This window comes from Thamnophis elegans, chromosome 1 (genome assembly GCF_009769535.1).
Source record: "Thamnophis elegans isolate rThaEle1 chromosome 1, rThaEle1.pri, whole genome shotgun sequence".
NCBI lineage: Eukaryota > Metazoa > Chordata > Lepidosauria > Squamata > Colubridae > Thamnophis > Thamnophis elegans.
The window spans coordinates 51,067,889-51,088,706 of NC_045541.1; the positions used below are offsets into that span (position 1 = coordinate 51,067,889).

The 20,818-nt window shown below is 43.3% G+C and overlaps 1 protein-coding gene across 1 annotated transcript in view; it reads left to right on the forward strand.

Moving 5' to 3' along the window:
• The window catches only part of ESYT3 (extended synaptotagmin 3), a 59,901-nt gene that overhangs the window by 26,399 nt on the left and 12,684 nt on the right, over nt 1-20,818 (forward strand). Inside the window, exons 8-15 of the mRNA XM_032210183.1 lie at nt 444-564; nt 3,645-3,818; nt 6,219-6,301; nt 9,333-9,381; nt 11,405-11,494; nt 11,815-11,877; nt 12,783-12,851; nt 14,031-14,096. Of these exons, the coding sequence (XP_032066074.1) occupies nt 444-564; nt 3,645-3,818; nt 6,219-6,301; nt 9,333-9,381; nt 11,405-11,494; nt 11,815-11,877; nt 12,783-12,851; nt 14,031-14,096 (715 nt within the window). The remainder of the gene's footprint in view (nt 1-443; nt 565-3,644; nt 3,819-6,218; nt 6,302-9,332; nt 9,382-11,404; nt 11,495-11,814; nt 11,878-12,782; nt 12,852-14,030; nt 14,097-20,818) is intronic.

Consider the following 20,818-nt stretch of genomic DNA (forward strand, 5'->3'; position numbering starts at 1 on the left):
GTCCCTCTCCCTCTTAGAAAGAAGACAAGCACAAACCACTTCTGAAAATCTTGCCAAGAAAACAGCAGAAACTTCTTCAGGCACTTGCCAGAGTCAAGTGCATTTTGAAGGCATAATAAACGAGGCATAAAGGCATATCTGCACATCAGTAGATAACCTTGTTTTCTATGTTTTCTTCAGCAGTCAAGATGTTATGTCTTAAACGACTTATCTGTTTGTAACAAAGCATCCTAAACTCTCAGGCTGAAAACAAAACCTGAGCCAGCATCCCTTCTACTCCCCCTACCCTGCACCCCATATCTCTTTGACGAGCAACAGACCTTGGCAGTCTGCTAAGATGGAGTCTACAGATAATGCAAGAATCACAAGCTCAGTAGAGCAGTATGACACACGTATGATTCTTCCATTTTATTTTGAATTAAATGTCTCCTTTATTATTTCAGTGTATTGTCGGACTCACTAATTCAAGATCTCATTGCTTCCCGGCTGGTGTTGCCAAATAGAGTCACAATCCCATTGAAAAAGAACATGGATGTGGCTCAGTTGCGGTTTCCTATTCCATGTGTAAGTCTGGGGTCAGAGTTGGCATTGAAGACTTCTTAGTGAGCTGCCTGGCTCAAAATATAGAAAAACATAGAAAGAATGAGGCTTATCCCTACTTGTCTGTTCTTCAACACACCTGCCATGTAGTAACACTTGAAGGGGAGATTGCAAACTTGTTCCATGCTTGTATTTGAATCAGCACAGCGGAGAGAAAGTTATAGGGCAAAGATTTGTCTACTTGTCTTAACTAACAGTTGGTTTGCCTTCTCCTCTCTTTTTGATCCCTTTCTTTATCCAGAATATCACATAATCTAAAAAAGATTGGAAAAGCTTCCTTTTGAATATTTTTTTTAGAAACCACCCTGATTTGGAGAGAAATTTTGAGCAATTTTGACCCTCTAATTTTTTTTCAGTGTGTGCGGAAAAGTCTAGTGTTTGAGTGACACATTTTCATGCCTGAGCATGATTTATTTTTAGCCATAATTGCCATCAGACTAGATGTTGGGGAGGGGGGTAAGGAGATAAAGGGTCTCCTCCCTCTCCCTCAGACCCCCAGGAAGGAAGGAAGGAAGGAAGAAAGGGAAGGGGGAGGGAAAGGAAAGGAAATGGGAAAGAAGAAAAGGAAAGGAAAAAGGAAAGGAAATGGAAAAGAAGGAAAGGAAAAAGGAAAGGAAATGGGAAAGAAGAAAGGAAAGGATGAAGAAGGGAGGGAAAGAGAAGGGAAAAGAAAAAAGAAGGGAAAAGGAAATAAGGAAAGGAAAAGAGAAAGGAAAGGAAAAAGGAAAGGAAGGGAAAAGAGAAAGGAAAGGAAATGGAAAAGAAGTAAAGGAAAATGAAAAGAAAAGAGGAAGGAAAGGAAAAAGAAAAGGAATGGAAGATAGAAGGACAGAAAGGGAAAGGAAAGAGTGGAAAGGATTAGTACTGCTCAAAAATCAAGTCTCAAAATCCCGTGGACCCTTTTGGCTCAGGAAGTCCAATTCCATGCTGCTTCCCTCTCTCCCCAAAGCGAAGGGATCACAAAAGACTGCCCAGTCCAGAATGGGGCTTCAGATGATGCAATGCCTGAGAAAACACCAATGTGCAGAGAAACGCAGGCTGCAACCAGCGAATCACATTTACCCAGGAACCAACGAAGCCCCATAGCACCAATGGGAATTCTCCCTTCTGCCACGTCATCGGTATCCGGGCAGAGTCTTCCTTGATTTCACCAATTACCAGATGGAAGAGAGAGTTCGGTGCAGAGAGAGAAGGGAAGGAGGGAGATATTTTCAGTCACGTTTAAAGAAATAATGCGCTGCAGTTTGAAACTTCTATGCGATGTTTTCTTGTTATGTGCGTGGCCGTGCAGGCGCACAGCTTAGAGGCAACATTGCAGACAAAAAAAGGCCTGGTGGGAATCAGCTCAGAATGAATGAAGCTCAGTAAATACATAGCAAACTTACAGTTAGTGTAAGTTTATTTTGCTAAATGATTTTTTGATTTCAAAAAGATTGCAAAAAAAAAAGAGGCATTTTGTGCTCCCCTTTCCCAGTCCAATTCAGCAGAGAATCATCAAAAGCAAACTAATTGGCTTCTTTCTTTATCCATCACAATAAAGGGCACAAAGGAAGATCAGAGATTGATGAAAGACTCATAATAAAAGCAAAATGCAAAATAACAACATAGGTTCTTCTAATAAATTTAAATGTTCTACTGGCAAATCTCATTAAAGTTGTTTCTGTGGGTTGTTGGTTAGAGACATTCCCCATTTTCCTTAATGTTATGTTGATAATAGTATATACCAGTGACGTGCGGTGAGGTTCATGGCCAGTGAGGCAAGCGGGCAAAAGCCGCCCTATGTCTGCCAGCATGACCCGCCCCTGAAGCCCCGACACATCCCGCTGTATGGCCGGCACGGCGGCATGCACTTTAAAGTTCCGGCATGCACCGGCACTTTAAAGTGCATGCCGCTGCGCCGCAGCCATACAGCAGGACGTGTTTTGCTCTAAGGCAGAAAGGCGTACCGGCACTTTAAAAGTGCACACCGCTGCATCGCAGCCATACAGGGGGACGTGTTTCACTCTATGGCAGAAAGATGCGCAGGCACTTTAAAGCGCATGCTGCCATGCCGTGGCCATACTTCCCACTGTATGGCCGCAGCGCGGCAGCATGCACTTTAAAGTGCCTGTGTGCCTTTCTGCCATAGAGCGAAACACGTCCCACTGTATGGCCGCAGCTTTAAAGTGCCGCCGTGCATTTCCGCCATAGAGCGAAACATGCTGGCACTTTAAAGTGCATGCCACTGCGCCACGGCCATACAGCAGGATGTGTTTCGCTCTATGGCAGAAAGGCATGCCGGCACTTTAAAGTGCATGCCGCCGCGCCGTGGCCATACAGTGGGATGTGTTTCGCTCTATGGTGAGGCACTGCGGCATGGCTTTAAAAAATAAAAAAGGCGGGTAAAACACACACACATACACACACACACACACACACACACACACACAAATTATTTATAATAATACAAATTACAATTACTTACAAATTACAATAATTTTTAATTCCTCCCCCCTCCTCCCCCCCTCCCACTGACCCATGTACCTTTTCCAGCTGTGTCACAGACAGGATTTCAACTCTCCTCTTGTCCGCCACGATGAAAAGGTAAAAAATGTAAAAAGAAAAAGGCAAGAGCTGCTGGTCAGGCTGGGCTAGTTGCTGCTAGAGTCACCATGTGGATGACTCTGCTTAACTGTTTAAAAAAAGCCTCTTAAAAAAGTGCCCTCTGCAGGAGGAGACGAGAGAACCACAAGCCTCCTTTGCATAAGAAATTTTTCGCCTTTTAACTCTTGCTTAACTTTGCTCAAGTGATCATAAAGATAGTCTAAAGGAGGCACGTGGTTCTCTCGCCTCCTCCTGCAGTTAAGCACTAAGCAGAGTCATCCACTGTGACTCTGGCAGCAACTACCTCTGCCTTTTTCCTTTTAATTTTTTTTTCTTTTCATCATGACACTGGTGAGGCCCTGCCTCCCCTGCCTCCCCTGACTGCATGTCCCTGGTATATATGAAACAGATTCTCTGGGATGAACATCCTATATAATATTTAACAATTGTATTTTTTCAAGGGAGTCCTAAGAGTGTGTCTTTTGGAAGCTGAAAATCTTGTCCAAAAAGACAACTTTCTTGGAGCAATCAGGGGCAAGTCAGACCCTTATGCTCTCCTTCGAGTCGGCCTGGTGCAACTCCGGAGCAAAACAGTACAAAGAGACCTGAATCCCATCTGGAATGAAAGATTTGAGGTGATACTTCTCCTTGCCTATTTAGAAACAAAATGCTGGGAATTATTTACTATAGATAACACCTCCAGAATCTTATGTAGCAGATTTGAGATGGTACCAGTGGTGGGATTCAGCCAGCCCGCACCTATTTGGGAGAACCGGTTGTTAACTTTATAAGCAGTTCGGAGAACCGGTTGTTGGAAGAAATCTCTTTTTGTGGTTTTTTCCACTTTACAGAGCTAATCCTGTATGGAAGGCAGGAAGAAACATTCTGGTGTTGTTTCTAGCCTCATCTTTATTGCCCTGCTTACAGAAACTGCCTCTCTGGTTAACCCTTATGACATTGTAACAATTAAGGTGAAGCGCCCATCGACCTGAGTGACATTGAGTTCGCCATGCCCACACAGTCACATGACCGAGCCATGCCTACCCAGCTGGTCATTAGGGCAGAGAACCAGTTGTTAAATTATTTGAATCCCACCACTGGATGGTACATATCTTAAAGAGTGCAAGGGAGAAAAGGGGAAGGAAAAAGACAAATTATTGTGGAAGTTGACTAACATGCTAGATCAGCTGAAACAACTGGGTGGTTGTGTCTGGAGTTTTTAATATATATGCAACAATTCTATATAAGCCCCATAGAATATAGGGGAAGCTTTTTTTTTCTTGCTAAGTGAATATAGGAATACAGACTTAATATACATTTGAAACTAAATGTGTTCTAAAAGAAGATTTTTTGTTTCTGTAAATAGTTTGAATAAAGAATATAATCAAGTGGTTGAGCGAACAGTATTTCAGCAGGAATAGACAATCAAATACTTTTCAGATATTCTGATTGCAACTCCCAGAATTCCTGAATGTCAGCCATTTTGCTTCATGTCTAAGGGTGTTTTACTACTAAGTATTTAAAAGTCATTAAAATATATGTCTTGTTGCCAACAACAGAAATGGGTTAATTGCAAACTAATTTACAGGACAGTTTTCCGGAATAATAGAAAACTAATTTACAAAGGGGGAAAAAACCCATTCTAAATATTGTCTGCTTTGTCCTGTTGTGTTTTAAAGAAAGTGAGTGAAAGGCTATTTGAAAGGCTTTTTCTATGAAGCTTTTGGAATAACTGTAGTAAGTTCTCTTGAAAAAAGCTTTTCAATTAAACCAGTATAGTAAATTAAAGAATATTTGAAAGAGTTTATTGTTGCTGTTGTTTCACCAAGAAATCTGTTTATGCATTAGTGGTTCCTTTAATTTTTTTTCTTGTAATGAATTGAATTATGTTTCAAAGAGAAACATTGCTCCTATTATACTCACTTCAATTTAATTGATTATAAAGAACATGAGGAGAAACGTTATTCTTCCACCACTTCAGGTGGCAAGTGTATGGCAATAGCAATACCACTTAGACTTATATACCATTTCATAGTGCTTTACAGCCCTCTCTAAGTGGTTTACAGAGTCAGCCTATTGCCCTCAACAATCTGGGACCTCATTTTACCCACCTCAGAAGGATGGAAGGCTGAATCAATCTTCAGCCTGGTGAAATTTGAACTGCCAAATTGCAGGCAGCCGGCAGGCAGCAGAAGTAGCTTGCAGTACTGCACTCTAACCACTGCACCACCAAGGCTCCTGTTACAATGCAACTAACTTCAGAAGAACTGGAAGACTTTTAATTTAATGCCGTACACCAAGGGTGTCAAACTCAAGGTCCAGGGGGCCCTGGGGGCCAGATACAGCCCACAGGGCCCACTCTGGAAACAGCAAAGGATTGGCCAGTGGTGTTTCTGCCAGTGAAAATGTGCTCCCGAGCTCTGTTTTTGGCTGCCACAGCCTCCTGCAACCCTCTGCCAGTGAAAACGGAGCTCCATTTTCACCGGCAGAGAGTTGCAGGAGGCTGTGGCAGCCAAAAATGGAGCTCTGGGTTTTTTTTCACTAGCAGAGCACTCAGACCACTCCAGGAGCCCCTGACAGAAATTACATCAAGCTGGCCATGCCCACCCTGCTCCACCTCCCTCCGAGGTCAAACACAACCCTGATGTGACCCTCAATTAAATCAAGTTTGACATCCCTGCCCTACATAGAAGAACTGAAAGATTTTAGAGCCGAGGTGGCGCAGTGGTTAAATGCAGCACTGCAGGCTACTTCAGCTGAGTACAGTTCAGCAGTTCGGCTGTTCTAATCTCACCGGCTCAGGGTTGACTCAGCCTTCCATCCTTCCGAGGTGGGTAAAATGAGGACCCGGATTGTTGGGGGCAATATGCTGACTCTGTAAACCGCTTAGAGAGGGCTGAAAGCCCTATGAAGCGGTATATAAGTCTAACTGCTATTGCTATTGCTATTGCTATTTACCTGAAATAGTGACATTTTTCAAAAATAACTCCTAGGTGTTCTATTTTGTTACTTAATTTTTCTTTCCTTCATTTCAGTTTGTTGTTCATGAAGTTCCCGGTCAAGATCTAGAAGTTGATATTTATGATGAAGATCCAGATAAAGATGATTTTTTGGGCAGGTAAGGATTAGAGATTTCCTTTTTATGTGTGTAATGTTATACCATGTCTTTTTCTGCCATGTGGCAACTTAGAACCAATGAAATTGGTATGTTTGTGTTTGTTTTTGTCAGTGACGTGCGATGAGCTTTATGGCTGGTGAGGCAAAGCCCTGGCATGGCTTTCCAAAAGCCCCACTGAAGCCCCGCCACTGTGTCCGCCATACAGGCAGGATGCGTCCCGCTCTATAGTGGACACAGTGCTGGGGCTTCGGCGGAGCTTTTGGAAAGGGCAGCACTCCGAACGCGGCATAAGCCACGGCCAGGGCAGAAGGGAAAGCGGCGGCAGAGGAGGAAGTGGCAGCGGCGGCCAATGAAGTTCCCACGATGCAAAGTGCCCAGTGGGGCATTTTGCATCGTGGGAGCCGCCAAGACCCGGGTCTGCAGCAAAGGCGCATGGCGGTTCCCGCGATGCAAAGTGCCCGGTGGGGCACTTTGCATCATGGGAGCCACCAAGACCCGGGTCTGCAGCAAAGGCGCTTGGCGGCTCCCGCAATGCAAAGGGCCCTGCCAGACAATTATTTGGAATACATTCTAACATCTTATCATTTTCCATAGCCGTAGCTGTAGGAATACTTTGAGAATCATTCTCTGCAAATATTAATTTAAACTAAAATAGATATTGATATATAAAAAAAACTTGTAAAACAAATATTTCAGTACAAATTTAAATGTATATTAAATGTTAGCTAGTTAAAGATATTGCAGGTTAATGGGGAAATAAGAGACCTCTAAGTCTTCTGATTGTTCTGCTCTTGGCAGCTCCCGTGATGCAAAGTGGAGAGTCGAACTTTCTCACACAGGCGCGTTTTACAAGCAAGGCTCCTGCTGCTAGATTGCGCAGTCACTCAAGTGCAAGGCATGATTCGCTGCTCCCAGATCAGGAGGCGGGAGAATCAGTGCCTCCTTTGTATACGAAATTTTTCGCTTTTTAACCCTTGCTTAACTTTTAAAAGGCGAAAAATTCCTTATGCAAAGGAGGCCCCCTAGTTCTCTCGCCTCCTCCTATAGTTAACACTAAGCAGACTCCAAGCCACTGTGACTTGGAATCTGGTAGCAACTACCTTGGCTTTAATTATTTTTAAAAAATTCTTTAAAATTCTTTCTTTTTCCTGAGGAGACTGGTGAGGCCGCGCCTCCCCTGCCTCTAGTGACTGCACGTCCCTGGTTTGTATGTAGGTATTGGTCATTTCTATGCATTCAGAAACATTTCTGTTTTTTGCATAACTTTTTTGAATGCAGGTAGAGTATTGCATGTTTGAATGCTCATGCTTCAAAAAAAAAAGTCATCTTAAAGAAGAACAATGTGGGGGTCAATTAGTTCCAGCTCATCTTCTGATTTTCTGACCTTTAAAAGAAGCAGAACAACTTTAGATATAAAAAAGATCTATTCCTCCAATGTGTGTTGTACAGTCTCAAGAATTATACTTTTACAATATAATTGAAAGTAATGATATACAAATATATGTTGGTGAATTGTTTTTTTAAAAAAATTATATACTGCAAGAAATATTAAAATAAGATAGATGATACCATAAAGATATGTTATTACTTAATAGATTTACAATGATGTAACAGATAGTTAGCATATATATAAATTTAATTTTTAGAATACATGTTTAAAAGGAAGAAATTATAAGAGTAAATTGAATATATGATTTACAATGATAATCAATGTATTAACGTATGGTGGGTTGATAACTACTGATTTTATATGCAATTGAAAGCGGTGTGGCACAAATGTTTGTGACCAAATGACATGCTAAATAGATATGTAACTGATGATATATATATATTTTATGTATGTTTTTGTTTGTTTTAAAATTAAAAAATTAAATTGCATATTAAAGTTTAGCCCAAATGTTACTTTCTCATGACATTATGCTCTAGAAAAAAACACTAAACTATGAGTTAGTTCTGGATGTTTTGTCACTGGCACATCACTCCAGATTGTTTTATTAGTAAATATGGCACATGCATATCTATCACCATACACCCTACTTACACATGCTGATTTCAACTAAGCCAGTCATTGCCAGGCATGAAGTATAGGGACCACACATTAGGTTCCCATTAAGATGATTTATGGTCCATACCTACACACAAAAATCTAGGCAACTAACAGTCACCACTAAATTGGTGCTACATAAGAGTTGACAGAATTAAAGGGGAATCTGGCTTGGATCACTTGTGGGAATGTAATGAATCAGAATTGATTTCTTTCTTAATTCCACCCCTAGGCTCTGCCTCCTCTTCTCCTACAGTCATAGAATTTGTAGTGGTTCTTTCCATTGCAATGGAAGAGTCTCTTCTCTTATTAAATATAAATCCTAAATTCAAGTTGAGCAGAGCCTTGCTCAACTTGAATTACTCATGGCTGTGGTTTCAAAGAATTCTAATATAGAATATCCAATAGAAATATACAGCAAATATACAAATAAAGAATGTAGTAGTAGTAGTAGTTATTGTTATTGTTATTACTATTATTATTATGTATTTGCAAATTGACTCAGACAATACGCTTCTTATTAAGCATTTGTCTATGTTAAAGAAAAATGTATAAATAAAAACAAAAAAGGAATATACAACATTACTAGGTTTTGTAAGTGAAGAAAGCACTCTAGTCTCCGAGAACTCTATGTTTTTCAGCCTAGGCATATTGCATCAATTGAAGAAGAAAAAATGTCAGTTATTATTAGTCTGCAGAGAGCTTATTTTTTATAATCTTTACTGTTGAACTAGGCTCAAGATCAAATAACTTCCTTGGGAGCATTCAGTTATTAGAATCTATGAGATTTTTTTGAAATTTGCTGACAGACTGCAAGCCAGAATATTTTATGGAACTCCAGGAGGTACTATAATTTTTTTAAAAAATCACAGTTCAGTATAAGGTGCTGTAAGTCTCCATAGCAGCATATGGTAGTTGTTCATTATGAAAACAAATATCGCTCTCCCATAGGATTTCTTTTGTGTGACTTCTTTTATTTTTTCACAGCTTGGTTATAAACCTTGTAGATGTGATGAAAGATAGAATTGTTGACGAGGTAAGTTTTGGTTTTGGCTTAACATGTATCACAGCAGTTCTTTAAAAAGTGTGCCATATTTTATGAGTGGCTTATCAGCTATAAAAACATAAGGTTTTACCAAATGTAAATGCTAAGTAGGACAGTTTTTTTTTTCATGCATGTTAAGGGAAATTAGAAATGTTCCTTGCTGTTAGGGAAAATTAGAAATGTTTGTATGTCTTGTGAGATTGCAGGGTCTTGTAAAATCACAGATTATTAGTTTTGTGATAGCATTAGTTTTAAAAGGAAATTTCATTATACTGAGAATTTGTGGCACCACATGTATGTATGTGTACAAATATACAGTTCAAATGTTACAAGAATCTTTGCACCATCAAGTAAATCAGTGCACATGTAGTACAATGATTATTGATCTTATTCTGATTCTTGAGAGATTAAATGGATCGGTTGAACACTTAGTATTTTGAGACTATTTAAATGGAGGAGCAATTTGCTCTTGAGTAGAACATGGACGACCCAGATAGGTAGCAGTGATCAGTTCTTCAGAGCAGATCTGAGCAAAAAACAAACTCCATATGAATTCTAGAACTATTCTTGATTAAGTCAGGATACAATACAGGTAATTCTTGACACAACTGGTTGCTTAACAACCATTTGAAGTTCTGGTTTCCAGCAAGAATGCCCATTACAGACATTAAGTTTGCTTAATGACTGTGGGGCTTACTTTACAACCGCAGCATTTGCTTTACAATCTGCTGTATTCATCACCACCACAGAAAATGACATAAAATTGGACAGAGTCATGTGATGATCTGCTTAATGGCCAGTGCAGCTTACAACAGTAATTCCAGGCTCAATTGTGGTCATAAATCAAGGACTATCTGAACTGAATCTTACAGGCCTGATTGTGCTTTATTGCTCCTCCCTCTTATATCCCTTTGAATCCGGAAGAGCCTTTCTGTATCCTATTTTGTTTACCAGGATCTAATGAATGTGTTTCATCCCCTTCTCGCCCATTTCCCTCAAGATCCCCAATTCTTAATGGCAGCTGACTTGGTTTTCAGGATAACCTAAACAGCATTGCATGGTTTTGGGATGAGCTGCAAAACTGAGAAAACATTGTGTGTGTGGTAGGTGGGAGGTTGGAACAAGCCCCTTTCATATAATTGCCAAAAATTAGATTGATGTGTCTAAAACATTGCCAGGAGTCAAACTTGAACAAGACTTTCTAAAATGGGTGGAGGACTATCATTTCCTTCTGCAGCATAAAAATAATTTATTTGGGTACTATCATTTATTGTAAAATTAAATGCCATCTGTTTTTCAAATTAGGGCTCATTGTCCCTTTTCCAGCTGAACAAATACAGTTAAAAAGGAACAGGTTTTAAGATAGAATAGAATAACAGAGTTGGAAGGGACCTTGGAGGTCCTCTAGTCCAACCCACTGCTTAGGCAGAAAACCCAATACCAATGTTGGCGAATCTTTTTGGTGCCGAGTGCCAAATGGGGAGTGTGCATGGGCCTGGGGAAGCACCCGAAACCAGAAGAGCAGCTCCTCGGCATGCATGCATGGGAGCACTGGAAACTGGTACTTCCGGTTTCTGGCGTGCACATGTGCACTGGTCACCTGGTCTTCTGGTTTCTGGCACGCAAAGACTAGCTGGCCGGTGCGCATACATGTCCCAGAAACTGGAAGCTCAACTTCCCAGCCCGCACATGCGCATCAGGGAGCTGCTCTTTCAGTTTCTGGCCCTCCCCCACACGCAAACACCAGCTGGTCAGCATGCTTGTGCATGCCAGAACCTGGAAGAGCAACAGGTGACAGCTGGCGTGCCTGGAGAGATGGCTCTGTGTGCCACCTCTGGCACATGTGCCATAGGTTCACCATCATGGCACTATACCATTGTATATCATCTCAAGGCAGGTCCCATAAAATATCAAGATAAATGAGTTCCTCAATTTGTCCTTGAAAATAGGTCAAAATAAAGATGCAATGTATGTTTATTTCTGGCACTGATGTGGTTTCTTTCTTTTTGTGAAGTGGTTTCCCTTGAGCAAGATAGAAAGTGGGCATGTCCACTTAAAGCTTGAGTGGTTTTCTCTGGTCACCAATCAAGAGAAACTTAGTGAGGTGAGTACTTTCTGGGACTTGAGAAGAAATATATGCTGCAAAAACAACTGAAAGAATTCAGAACATAGGGAATAGCCCAGTGTGTCTGTCATCTTGTGTAATTTCTTCCAAGAGCTGTATTTAAAACATCACTATAACACATACAGTTGCATTGATTGGGCAGGATTTGCATCTCTGTGAAGTTTGGGGTAATATCACACCATTGTGTGAATACAATGCTTGTATTACCCTCCAGTTAGTAGGGGATGGAGGAGGGCCTTGAAATATTTGCAGTGGTTCACAAGTGTATATTATTTTTTTGTGCAATTGTTTGTTTGTAGGGTAGGAATGGTCTTGCCACCGGAATGCTCATCGTGTATTTGGACAGTGCTTTAAACCTTCCTGTAAGTAAACCAAATAAATAGCATTTCCACATATTCTCAGGCGACACCAAATGTTTACATGTTTAGTATGCTCGCTATTTGTACAAGATGCGGTTTGCAGTGGCAAAGCACACCTATATATCTGACATAGGTTTGATGCCTTGCCCAGTCAAAATTGGATAGAATGCATGGCATATATGCCTGTGTAACAAATAACAATGTTATGGGTATAATACAGTTGGAAATCAGGGTTTCAAAAGACAAAGCAGAGAATCAATGGTATCTGATTAGCAGGACGAGATAGATGAAAAGGCTACAAAATATTATGAACTGATAACTTTTCCCTTTTTCTAAGCTTTATGTGTTTTTCAGAGATTCCTCCTGATGTTGTCGATTTATCACTCCCTGCATAAAATGATCATGCTACCTGGGACTGCTATTAGTTGTATTTCAGCAACTTCAAAAAAGTCACAGGTTGCCTATTTTGTCCACAATTTATTTAAGCAGTCTTGGATCTCCCATCTTATTGGCATCAACCATTTGCTGTTTTCTTTCATTGGTAGAACAACTTTTTTCCTACTAGATGTTTATCCATGCTATTTTTTTTTAGCTATCTTTTAAGATTTTCATTTCTGGCAACATTAGTACACCTTTCATTCCTGATTAATATTAGCCTGTCTTGGACTGCCCTTCAATTGATTTACTAACGTTGAAAACATATTAAGTTGAAAAGGGTGAAAATAAACTAAAAGCAGCAGAAACTAAAACAGGACCAAAAAAACAAAAAGCCAATCAACTGAGATAAAACAGATCAGATAGAAAATAGTCCTACATAAATCTTAGGTAAGACTTCTGGGAGAAGCAGTCCTACATTGCATGTCATGTTCTGAAACACTTTTTTCATTCAAAATCCTTTCCTAATGTAGAAAAATCAATTGGAATATTCCAATGGTGAATATGGAGCAAAGAAATACAGAAAAGACAGATATCTCAAGGTAAATATATATTATTTCTGAATGGGTATTGAACTGAATACATTGAGGATTTAATATATGCTAAAGATTTTTTTTAAAAAAGGGTACTAAATGCAAAAACTGCCAAATACACTCTCAATGCCAAGATTTGTGCAAAGTAGAAATACAAGAGATTAGCTACATTCTGGATATAATGTTTGGTACAGCATCAGGCAAAGATTTCAGTTCTGAGCCAGCCAATCCACTGGCTGAAAAATCTAATCTCAATAACTAGCTAAACCAAGTTGTAAGCATCCTTCTGAACAGATGACCTACTTACCTGCCATTGTTGGCTAAGTGGAGGCTAACTCTCAACCCAGCTAAATTGGGCGGAGCTGTTAATCTGCTCGTCTCCCTGTTTGACCTTGAGTTAGATGGTCAAAAGGGGCAAGTTGACCTCAATTGCACCATAAATAGACTGGAACCTTTCCATTTCATACTACATATTTGAAATACTGTATTTTTCATTCTATAAGATGCTCCTGACCATAAGACTAACCTAGGTTTAGAGGAGGAAAACAAGAAAAAAAATATCTGACTCTGCTCCCAGCGTCCATTTGGTATTCATCTGGCTAGCATCCTTGTACCAAACAGCCTGCCTCCTCTGTGTCTGCTGCCTCTGCCAGAGAACGCTGGAGCCTTCACCACCGAGCAGCTGATCAGCAGTTGGATTGGCCTCCCAGAATACTGCCGATCAGCTGTTCCAGGTGGTAGGGATCGCTGCCAACATTCGCCGCTGCTGCCTGTCACCCATATTCGCTCCATAAGATGCACAGAGATTTCCACTCACTTTTGGGAGGAAGAAAGGTGCGTCTTATGGAACAAAAAATATAGTAAATGTATAAATGAAGCACAGCATGTAAAAACAATGTTGAAATAAAGATTAGGCAATCTTTATTTATTTATTTGTGTTCCTGCCTCCATTATTTTTATAAATAACTCAAAGCAGCAAACAAGTCCAACATATATTTGGGGTGGCCAAAGACAAATGCTGAATAACATGTAAATACTAAATTCTGACTCATGTCTAGGCTTTTAACCCTTCTTCCAGTATTTTTAAAACAATCGAGTAAATGTTATATCCTTTCTCTCTTTTAATTTTCTTGTGAATGTTATCTTGCTATTAATATTGCCTTTTATTTCAAATTTGTAACACAACAGAAGATAGAAAGAGAACCTTCTTCCTTTGTCCTGCTCACAGTGGGCAACAAAACTCACAAAAGCAAGGTAATAGACATCAACTTCTTTTTCATAAGGTAAAATAGAGTTTGAGGTAACTACATCCTGAAAAATTGTTTCAAAAGTATCCAAAATGTTTTTAAGATAAAAGAAAGATTGGGGAACCCGAATAGCCCAATAGCCTAAGTAGCATGACCAAAACCGAGGAATACTGCAAGATGGAGTTCAGATTTCTAAAGTTCAAGGCAACAGAAAACATACAAATGCTTGGCCTACTATGGGGTACATTAGTATCTGAGGATAGGGTTATTGCTTTAACCAATATCTCCATGTTGAGGTCATTTTTTTAATCATAAAAAAGAAAGAAAGAAAGAAACTTTATAAATAAATAAAATAACCCTTCAGCTTTATTTTAAGTAATTTTGCAAGAAGAGATTGGATGATATCCTGTGAAGCACACAGCCACCATGGATTAAAAGAATACACTTGCTATGCTTTTTTTTAAAAAAGCTCAATGTTTCTCAAATGGCATAGCAAAGTGACATCTTCAGAGGTTTCTACTTTGAACCCAGATGATTAAATGCTTGAGGCTGCTGGACTGCATTTACATCCGCTGAGAAGTTTTGAAAAAGACCCTTCAAAAGTGCTCAATGGATGCAAATGCAGCCACATAGCCTCAAGTGTCCTACTGAAAGCCCAAATATTTTTACTGATGTGAAAAATAATAAAGAGAAGAGGAAGGAACTTAGTATTGAATCAAATACCAAATATATGAACTGTAAAGAACCTGAATATAATGCCACTCCACTGTATGAATACTATTGGATCTCAGTATAGTCACTTGGCAAATATTTGATCACCTTTCCCACACGTGTGGTATTCATCTATAAATAGATGTGGTACACTTGTCTCAATGGTGCTTTTTTTCAAACAACAACTGGTCTATTTTTTTTTCCTTGAGGAAGAAAATCATCTTTTGCTTCTCATCCAAAAAGCTTTGTCGGTTCTGGCAGGATGGTGGAGTGATGGAAGGATTAGTTCTGATAGGATTGAGGGAGGGGGATTGGAAAGATCATATTTCTTTGTAGTCATCTGGTCGTTAGCACTCTCTCTGAGAGTTCTGGAAGCCAATTGAGGAAGAGTACTAATGATCATATGACTAAGGTGACCAGACGTCCCGCATATGGCGGGACAGGCATGCTTTTTGATCATTTTTCCCACGTCCCGGGCCACTCTCAAAAGATCCCGCGGCTTTGGCGCCTTCGAGATCGCTCGCTCCCCCGCCCATCCACTGCCGATCGCATGGGTGGGGTAGCGTAGCGAGTGAGCGGGCGGATGGCAGTGGGATCACCGCCCAGAAGCCGCCAGAAGCCTTCCCCCCCCTTTCCTTCCCTCGGCTGTGAAAAGGATGAGTGGGGGGCAGAGCCACGGAGGGTCTGGGCCTAGACGGGCCACGCTGAGGTGGGGAGACAGATAAGGCGGAGTTTCCTTCTGCGGCCTCCGCCTCCACACCACCCAACAATAGCAGGCCCCGAGTCAGGCCGCGTCGCGGATGCACCAAAGGTACTGGGAAGGGGCGGCCTTCGTGGCGTAGGTTAGCTCAGGCTCGGTCCCCAGCCCCACCGCTTTTGGGGGCTGGAGGAGCGGGCAGTGGTGGGGATGAAGTTGAAGAGTGCTGGTGGAGAGCCTGAGGAAGGGGTTACTTGGGCGGGGGCTTAAAAGGAGACGGCCAGGTGGGAAGAGGGCGAGCGCTTTGGAAAATCTCTGAAAACGGAGCGCTAGCTGGGGGAGCCGCCGCTGCAGCAGCAGCAGGAGCCCTTCAAGGGAGCCCCTGAGCTGCGAGGGGAGGGAGAGATGCCCCGACTTGGGAGCCATGTAGGTTGAAAGAGAAGCAGCAGCTGCGCGTTTCCAAAAAGCTCTCCTGGAGCCGGCAAGGGACGTGTGAACCGAGGAGTGTAGGGCGCGTGTAGGATTTGCTGGAGAGAGGAGGACTTGGTTCTGAGTAGGCTCAGAAGGGCTGTAGAGAGCTTTGTGGGACGGGGGGAGGGAGCGGCGGGAGGATGCACCAAAGGTACCGGGAAGGGGCGGCCTTCGTGGCATAGGTTAGCTCAGGCTCGGTCCCCAGCCCCACTGCTTTTGGGGGCTGGAGGAGCGGGCAGTGGTGGGGACGAAGTTGAAGAGCAGTGGCGGAGAGCCTGAGGAAGGGGTTACTTGGGCGGGGGCTTAAAAGGAGACGGCCAGGTGGGAAGAGGGCGAGCGCTTTGGAAAATCTCTGAAAACGGAGCGCTAGCTGGGGGAGCCGCCGCTGCAGCAGCAGCAGGAGCCCTTCAAGGGAGCCCCTGAACTGCGAGGGGAGGGATAGATGCCCCGACTTGGGAGCCGTGTAGTTTGAAAGAGAAGCAGCAGCTGCACGTTTCCAAAAAGCTCTCCCAGAGCCGGCAAGGGACATGTGAACCGAGGAGCGTAGGGCGCATGTAGGATTTGCTGGAGAGAGGAGGACTTAATGCTGGGTAGGCTCGGAAGGGCTGTAGAGAGCTTTGCGGGGCGGGGGGAGGGAGCGGCGGGAGGGTGCACCAAAGGTACTGGGAAGGGGCGCCCTTCGTGGCGTAGGTTAGCTCAGGCTCGGTCCCCAGCCCCACCGCTTTTAGGGGCTGGAGGAGCGGGCAGTGGTGGGGACGAAGTTGAAGAGCGCTGGCGGAGAGCCTGAGGAAGGGGTTACTTGGGGGGGGGGGCTTAAAAGGAGATGGATGGGTAGGAAGAAGGCGAGCGCTTTGGAAAATCTCTGAAAGCGGAGCACTAGCTGGGGGAGCCGCCGCTGCAGCAGCAGGAGCCGTTCAAGGGAGCCCCTGAGCTGTGAGGGGAGGGAGAGAGGCCCCGACTTGGTAGCCATGTAGTTTGAAAGAGAAGCAGCAGCTGCACGTTTCCAAAAAGCTCTCCCGGAGCCGGCAAGGGATGTGTGGACCGAGGAGCGTAGGGCGCGTGTAGGATTTGCTGGAGAGGAGGACTTGGTGCTGGGTAGGCTCGGAAGGGCTGTAGAGAGCTTTGAGGGGCGGGGGGAGGGAGCGGCGGGGAAATATGGTCTTCGGGGTGGGGAGAAGAAGCGGTTGGTCTCTCGACGGGTTGCCCCAAAACTGAGTTTGGGAACCTGGGGCTGTGGAGTTCTGCTATTGGGACGTGATGCATCTGTAGCGGAGGAGCGGGATCCCGAGGGAGGCTGTTGCAGAAGGGCGAAATCTGAGATTTCTTCGCTTCTGCGGCAGGATAATGTTTGTTCTTTAGAGGAAGGGGGGGAGAGACCACTACAGTTGCATTTCTTTTCTTGCTGGGGATTTAGAAGTCTATGCTCACTTTTATTCCCGGGAAAAAAAACAAACCCGAGCCTCCGCCATTGTCCAACCCTCGCGTTTCCTGGCAAGAAATCCATCCCCCATTATGATGAGGTACGCCGGCTGTCGATTGGTTAAGGCATCCTCGGCATCCCCTGGGTGATCTCTGGGCGTGGCACGACAAATCCGCGCTCGTCAAAATAGTGGTGATTAAACCGCGTCGCTAAAGTCATGATGTCATCACCGCATGTCATCACCACCGCGACAACATGCTTTGTTCTTTGCCAAGAAGAACAAAGGTATCCCTCCTCCTCCAGCTGACAGTGGCAGCGGGCACGGGGCAAAGCGGACTGCCCAGCAGCAGCAGCCCACGGGAAGGGTCCAGCTCAGCCGCAGGGGGTTGCAGGAAGCTCGCGGGGGGGCCAAGCGGGGCTGCCGACGCCGCCCGCCCTGCCTCTTCCTCCGGGGGAGGCGCCGGCAGCGGAGGAGGATGCGGCAGCGGCGGTGGCTGAGGCTCTCCCGGGGCTGGCGAAGCAGGCTTGCCCGGAGGCGGCGGCCACCCGTCCAAGGAGATGTTGTTGAGGAAGAAGAGGGCGGCCTGCCTCCGCCGCGCGTCGCTGCCCCGCTGCCCCGCTTGCAAGCCCCTAGGTTTAGGTTTAGGTTTAGGGTTAGGTTTAGGGTTCGGGTTCGGGTTAGGGTTAGGGTTAGGGTTAGGGTTAGGGTTAGGGTTAGGGTTAGGGTTAGGGTTAGGGTTAGGGTGCTTCGGTAGGCACGGATTTGCCCTCCGCGGTTATGTCATCGCGGTAAGGTCGTTTTTTTCTTAGAGCTTCAGACGTCGCGGATTTGCCTCCGCACTTATGTCGGCACGGATAAGGGCTTCGTGGTTTTGTGGTGGAACCATATCTGGGCCCTTGGCTTCCCCATCTCCTCTCCTATGGGGAGACGTGCATCATAATGTTGTAAGCCGCCCGGAGTTACCTGTGTGTGAGGTGGGCTGCCCTATGCATTTGCGTATGTGCGCTGGAGAGAGAGTGAAAAAGAGAAGGAGAAATAATTATATTAATTAGATAGATCAATGTTTCTCCACCTTAGAGCCTTGAAAGTGTGTGGACTTCAACTCCCAGAAAGGGAGTTGGGAGAAAGGGAGAAAGGAGGAGAGAATGAAAGGAAGATGGGGGAAAAAAGAAAGAGGTAAGGAGAGGAGGATGGAAAGGAGAGAAAGAAGAGGAGAGAAGGTAGGAAGGGAAAGAGGAAGAGTAGGAGTAAAGGAGAGGTAAGGGAAGAAGGAATGGGAAGGAGAGGAGGAAGGAAGGAAGTAGAGAAGGGAGGAAGGGAGAAAAGAAAGGGAAAATAAGGTGGTGTTATAACAGGAGGAAGGGATGGTAAACAAAGCAACCCAAACTGTATATTATAACCTATTAAATGAAATAATAAATGTATAAGAATGATAAATGTTAAAACATTTGTAACCAAATGACATGCTATATGTGATGATGGGTTTTTTTTTCTTTTTCTTTTGTTTTTTGTTTTTTTATTGTTGTGGGTATGTGTCGTCTATGTAACAAAAAAAAATAAAAAAATTATTTTTAAAAAAGGTGGAGAAACACTGAGATAGATGATAATGAGATGAGGGAGGGAGAGGAAGAGAGAGAGAGAGAGAGAGAGAGAGAGAGAGGGAGACCATAACTAGATAGACAGATAGGCAGGCAGATAGACGGATGGATAGAGAGAAAGAGAGAGAGATAGGTAGGCAGGCAGATGGATGGATGGAGAAAGAGCGGGGGAAAGAGGGAGAGGGATACCATAAATAGATAGGCAGACAGATAGCCAGACAGACAGATGGATGGATAGAGAGAGAGAGGATGTGTATAATTAAAGTGACCAGACGTCCCTAGCAAGGCCGCGGGCTGGCAGTAACCACCGCAGCCTAGCTCCCCCCCCCCACCGGTCAATGGTGTCCCTCTTTACCAATCTGAAAATCTGGTCACCTTACATATGACTGCAAAGAAACATACTCTTTCCAACACCTGACCCCCATCCTGTCAGAATTAATCCTTCCATCACTCCCACCATCCTGTCAGGACCGATGAAGCTTCTTGGATGAGAAGCGAAATGCCGTCATCTTCTTCCTCAATGAAAAAAAGTCCAGTTTCCACTTGAAAAAAAGCACCCTTTGAGACAATTGGATGACTGAGAATGCTTTCCCTAAGCTCCATTTTGAGAGCTGCTAGTACATCCAAGCACTAATTACTGAGGTCCTTGATTTCCCCCCAGCAGACATTATATTGAATTTGACATGTTAGACAGGGATCTGTACCCCTATGCAGGAAGAAGGTGACTGAAAATCCTGTCTGGATTGTATGCTGGGAGTAGATTATAACCAGCCTGTCAAAACCTGAGCTGTTCTTTGGAAACAGTTTTTGATGTAGCAAATTATCATTCCTAAAGGGGTGGAAAGGAAACACCCTATTGCTCCATTTTAAATTCAGGATTAATTGATCCAGTCCAGTTCATTGTGTATTTAAAACCTCTGCACCAGGAGCAAAATTCTTCCTGTTCCCTCAGGGTCAAAGTAAGTCACCTTGCTCAGAACGTCAATTACACAAGGATTACTCAATTGACAGATTTCAGCATGAATATTTAATACAGGTAGTCCTCAACTTACAACCACAAATGAGTCCAAAATTTATGTTGCTAAGTGAAACATTCGTTATGTGAGTTTGCCCCATTTTACGATCTTTCTTGCCATAGCAACTAAGTGAATCACTGCAGTTGTTAAGTTAGTAACACAGTTGTTAAGTAAATCTGGCCTCCCTGTTGACTTTGCTTGTCAGAAGGTCACAAAAGAGGATCACGTCATCCCGGGACACTGCAACTGTCAGAAACTCAGAACTTTGATGCTGCAATGGTCATAAGTGGTCATAAGTCATAAATCACTTTTTTCAGTGCCATTGTATCTTAAAATGCTCACTAAACAAACTGTTGTAAGTCAAATACTACCTATATTCTATTGTGGGCCTCCTAGATAGAAAACAATTTTTTGAATAGTTCTGGTGAAAGAAAATGAACTGGCAGTCAGGGTGATTGATACATAAAGCTAGAGTCATGTTTCCTTTGGGTCAGGGGTGAAATGCTACCAGTTTGGACCGGTTCGCCCGAACTGGTAGTAAAAATTGCTACTGGTTTGCCCAAACCAGTAGTAAAAAATGCTACCAGTTCGGGCAAACCGGTAGCTCCGATGATCAGCTGTGTTACAATCAGCTGTGCCACGTAATATCGCACGGCAGAGCTGATTGTCGTATAGCTGATCATTGGAGCTACGCGGTAGCACCTGCAGTGTGCATGCAGTGAACTGGTAGTAGACTTCAGAGCATTTAATCCCTGCTTTGGGTAGTACAAATTCCAGATGTTGTTAAACTGCAACTCCCAGCACTCCTCCATATA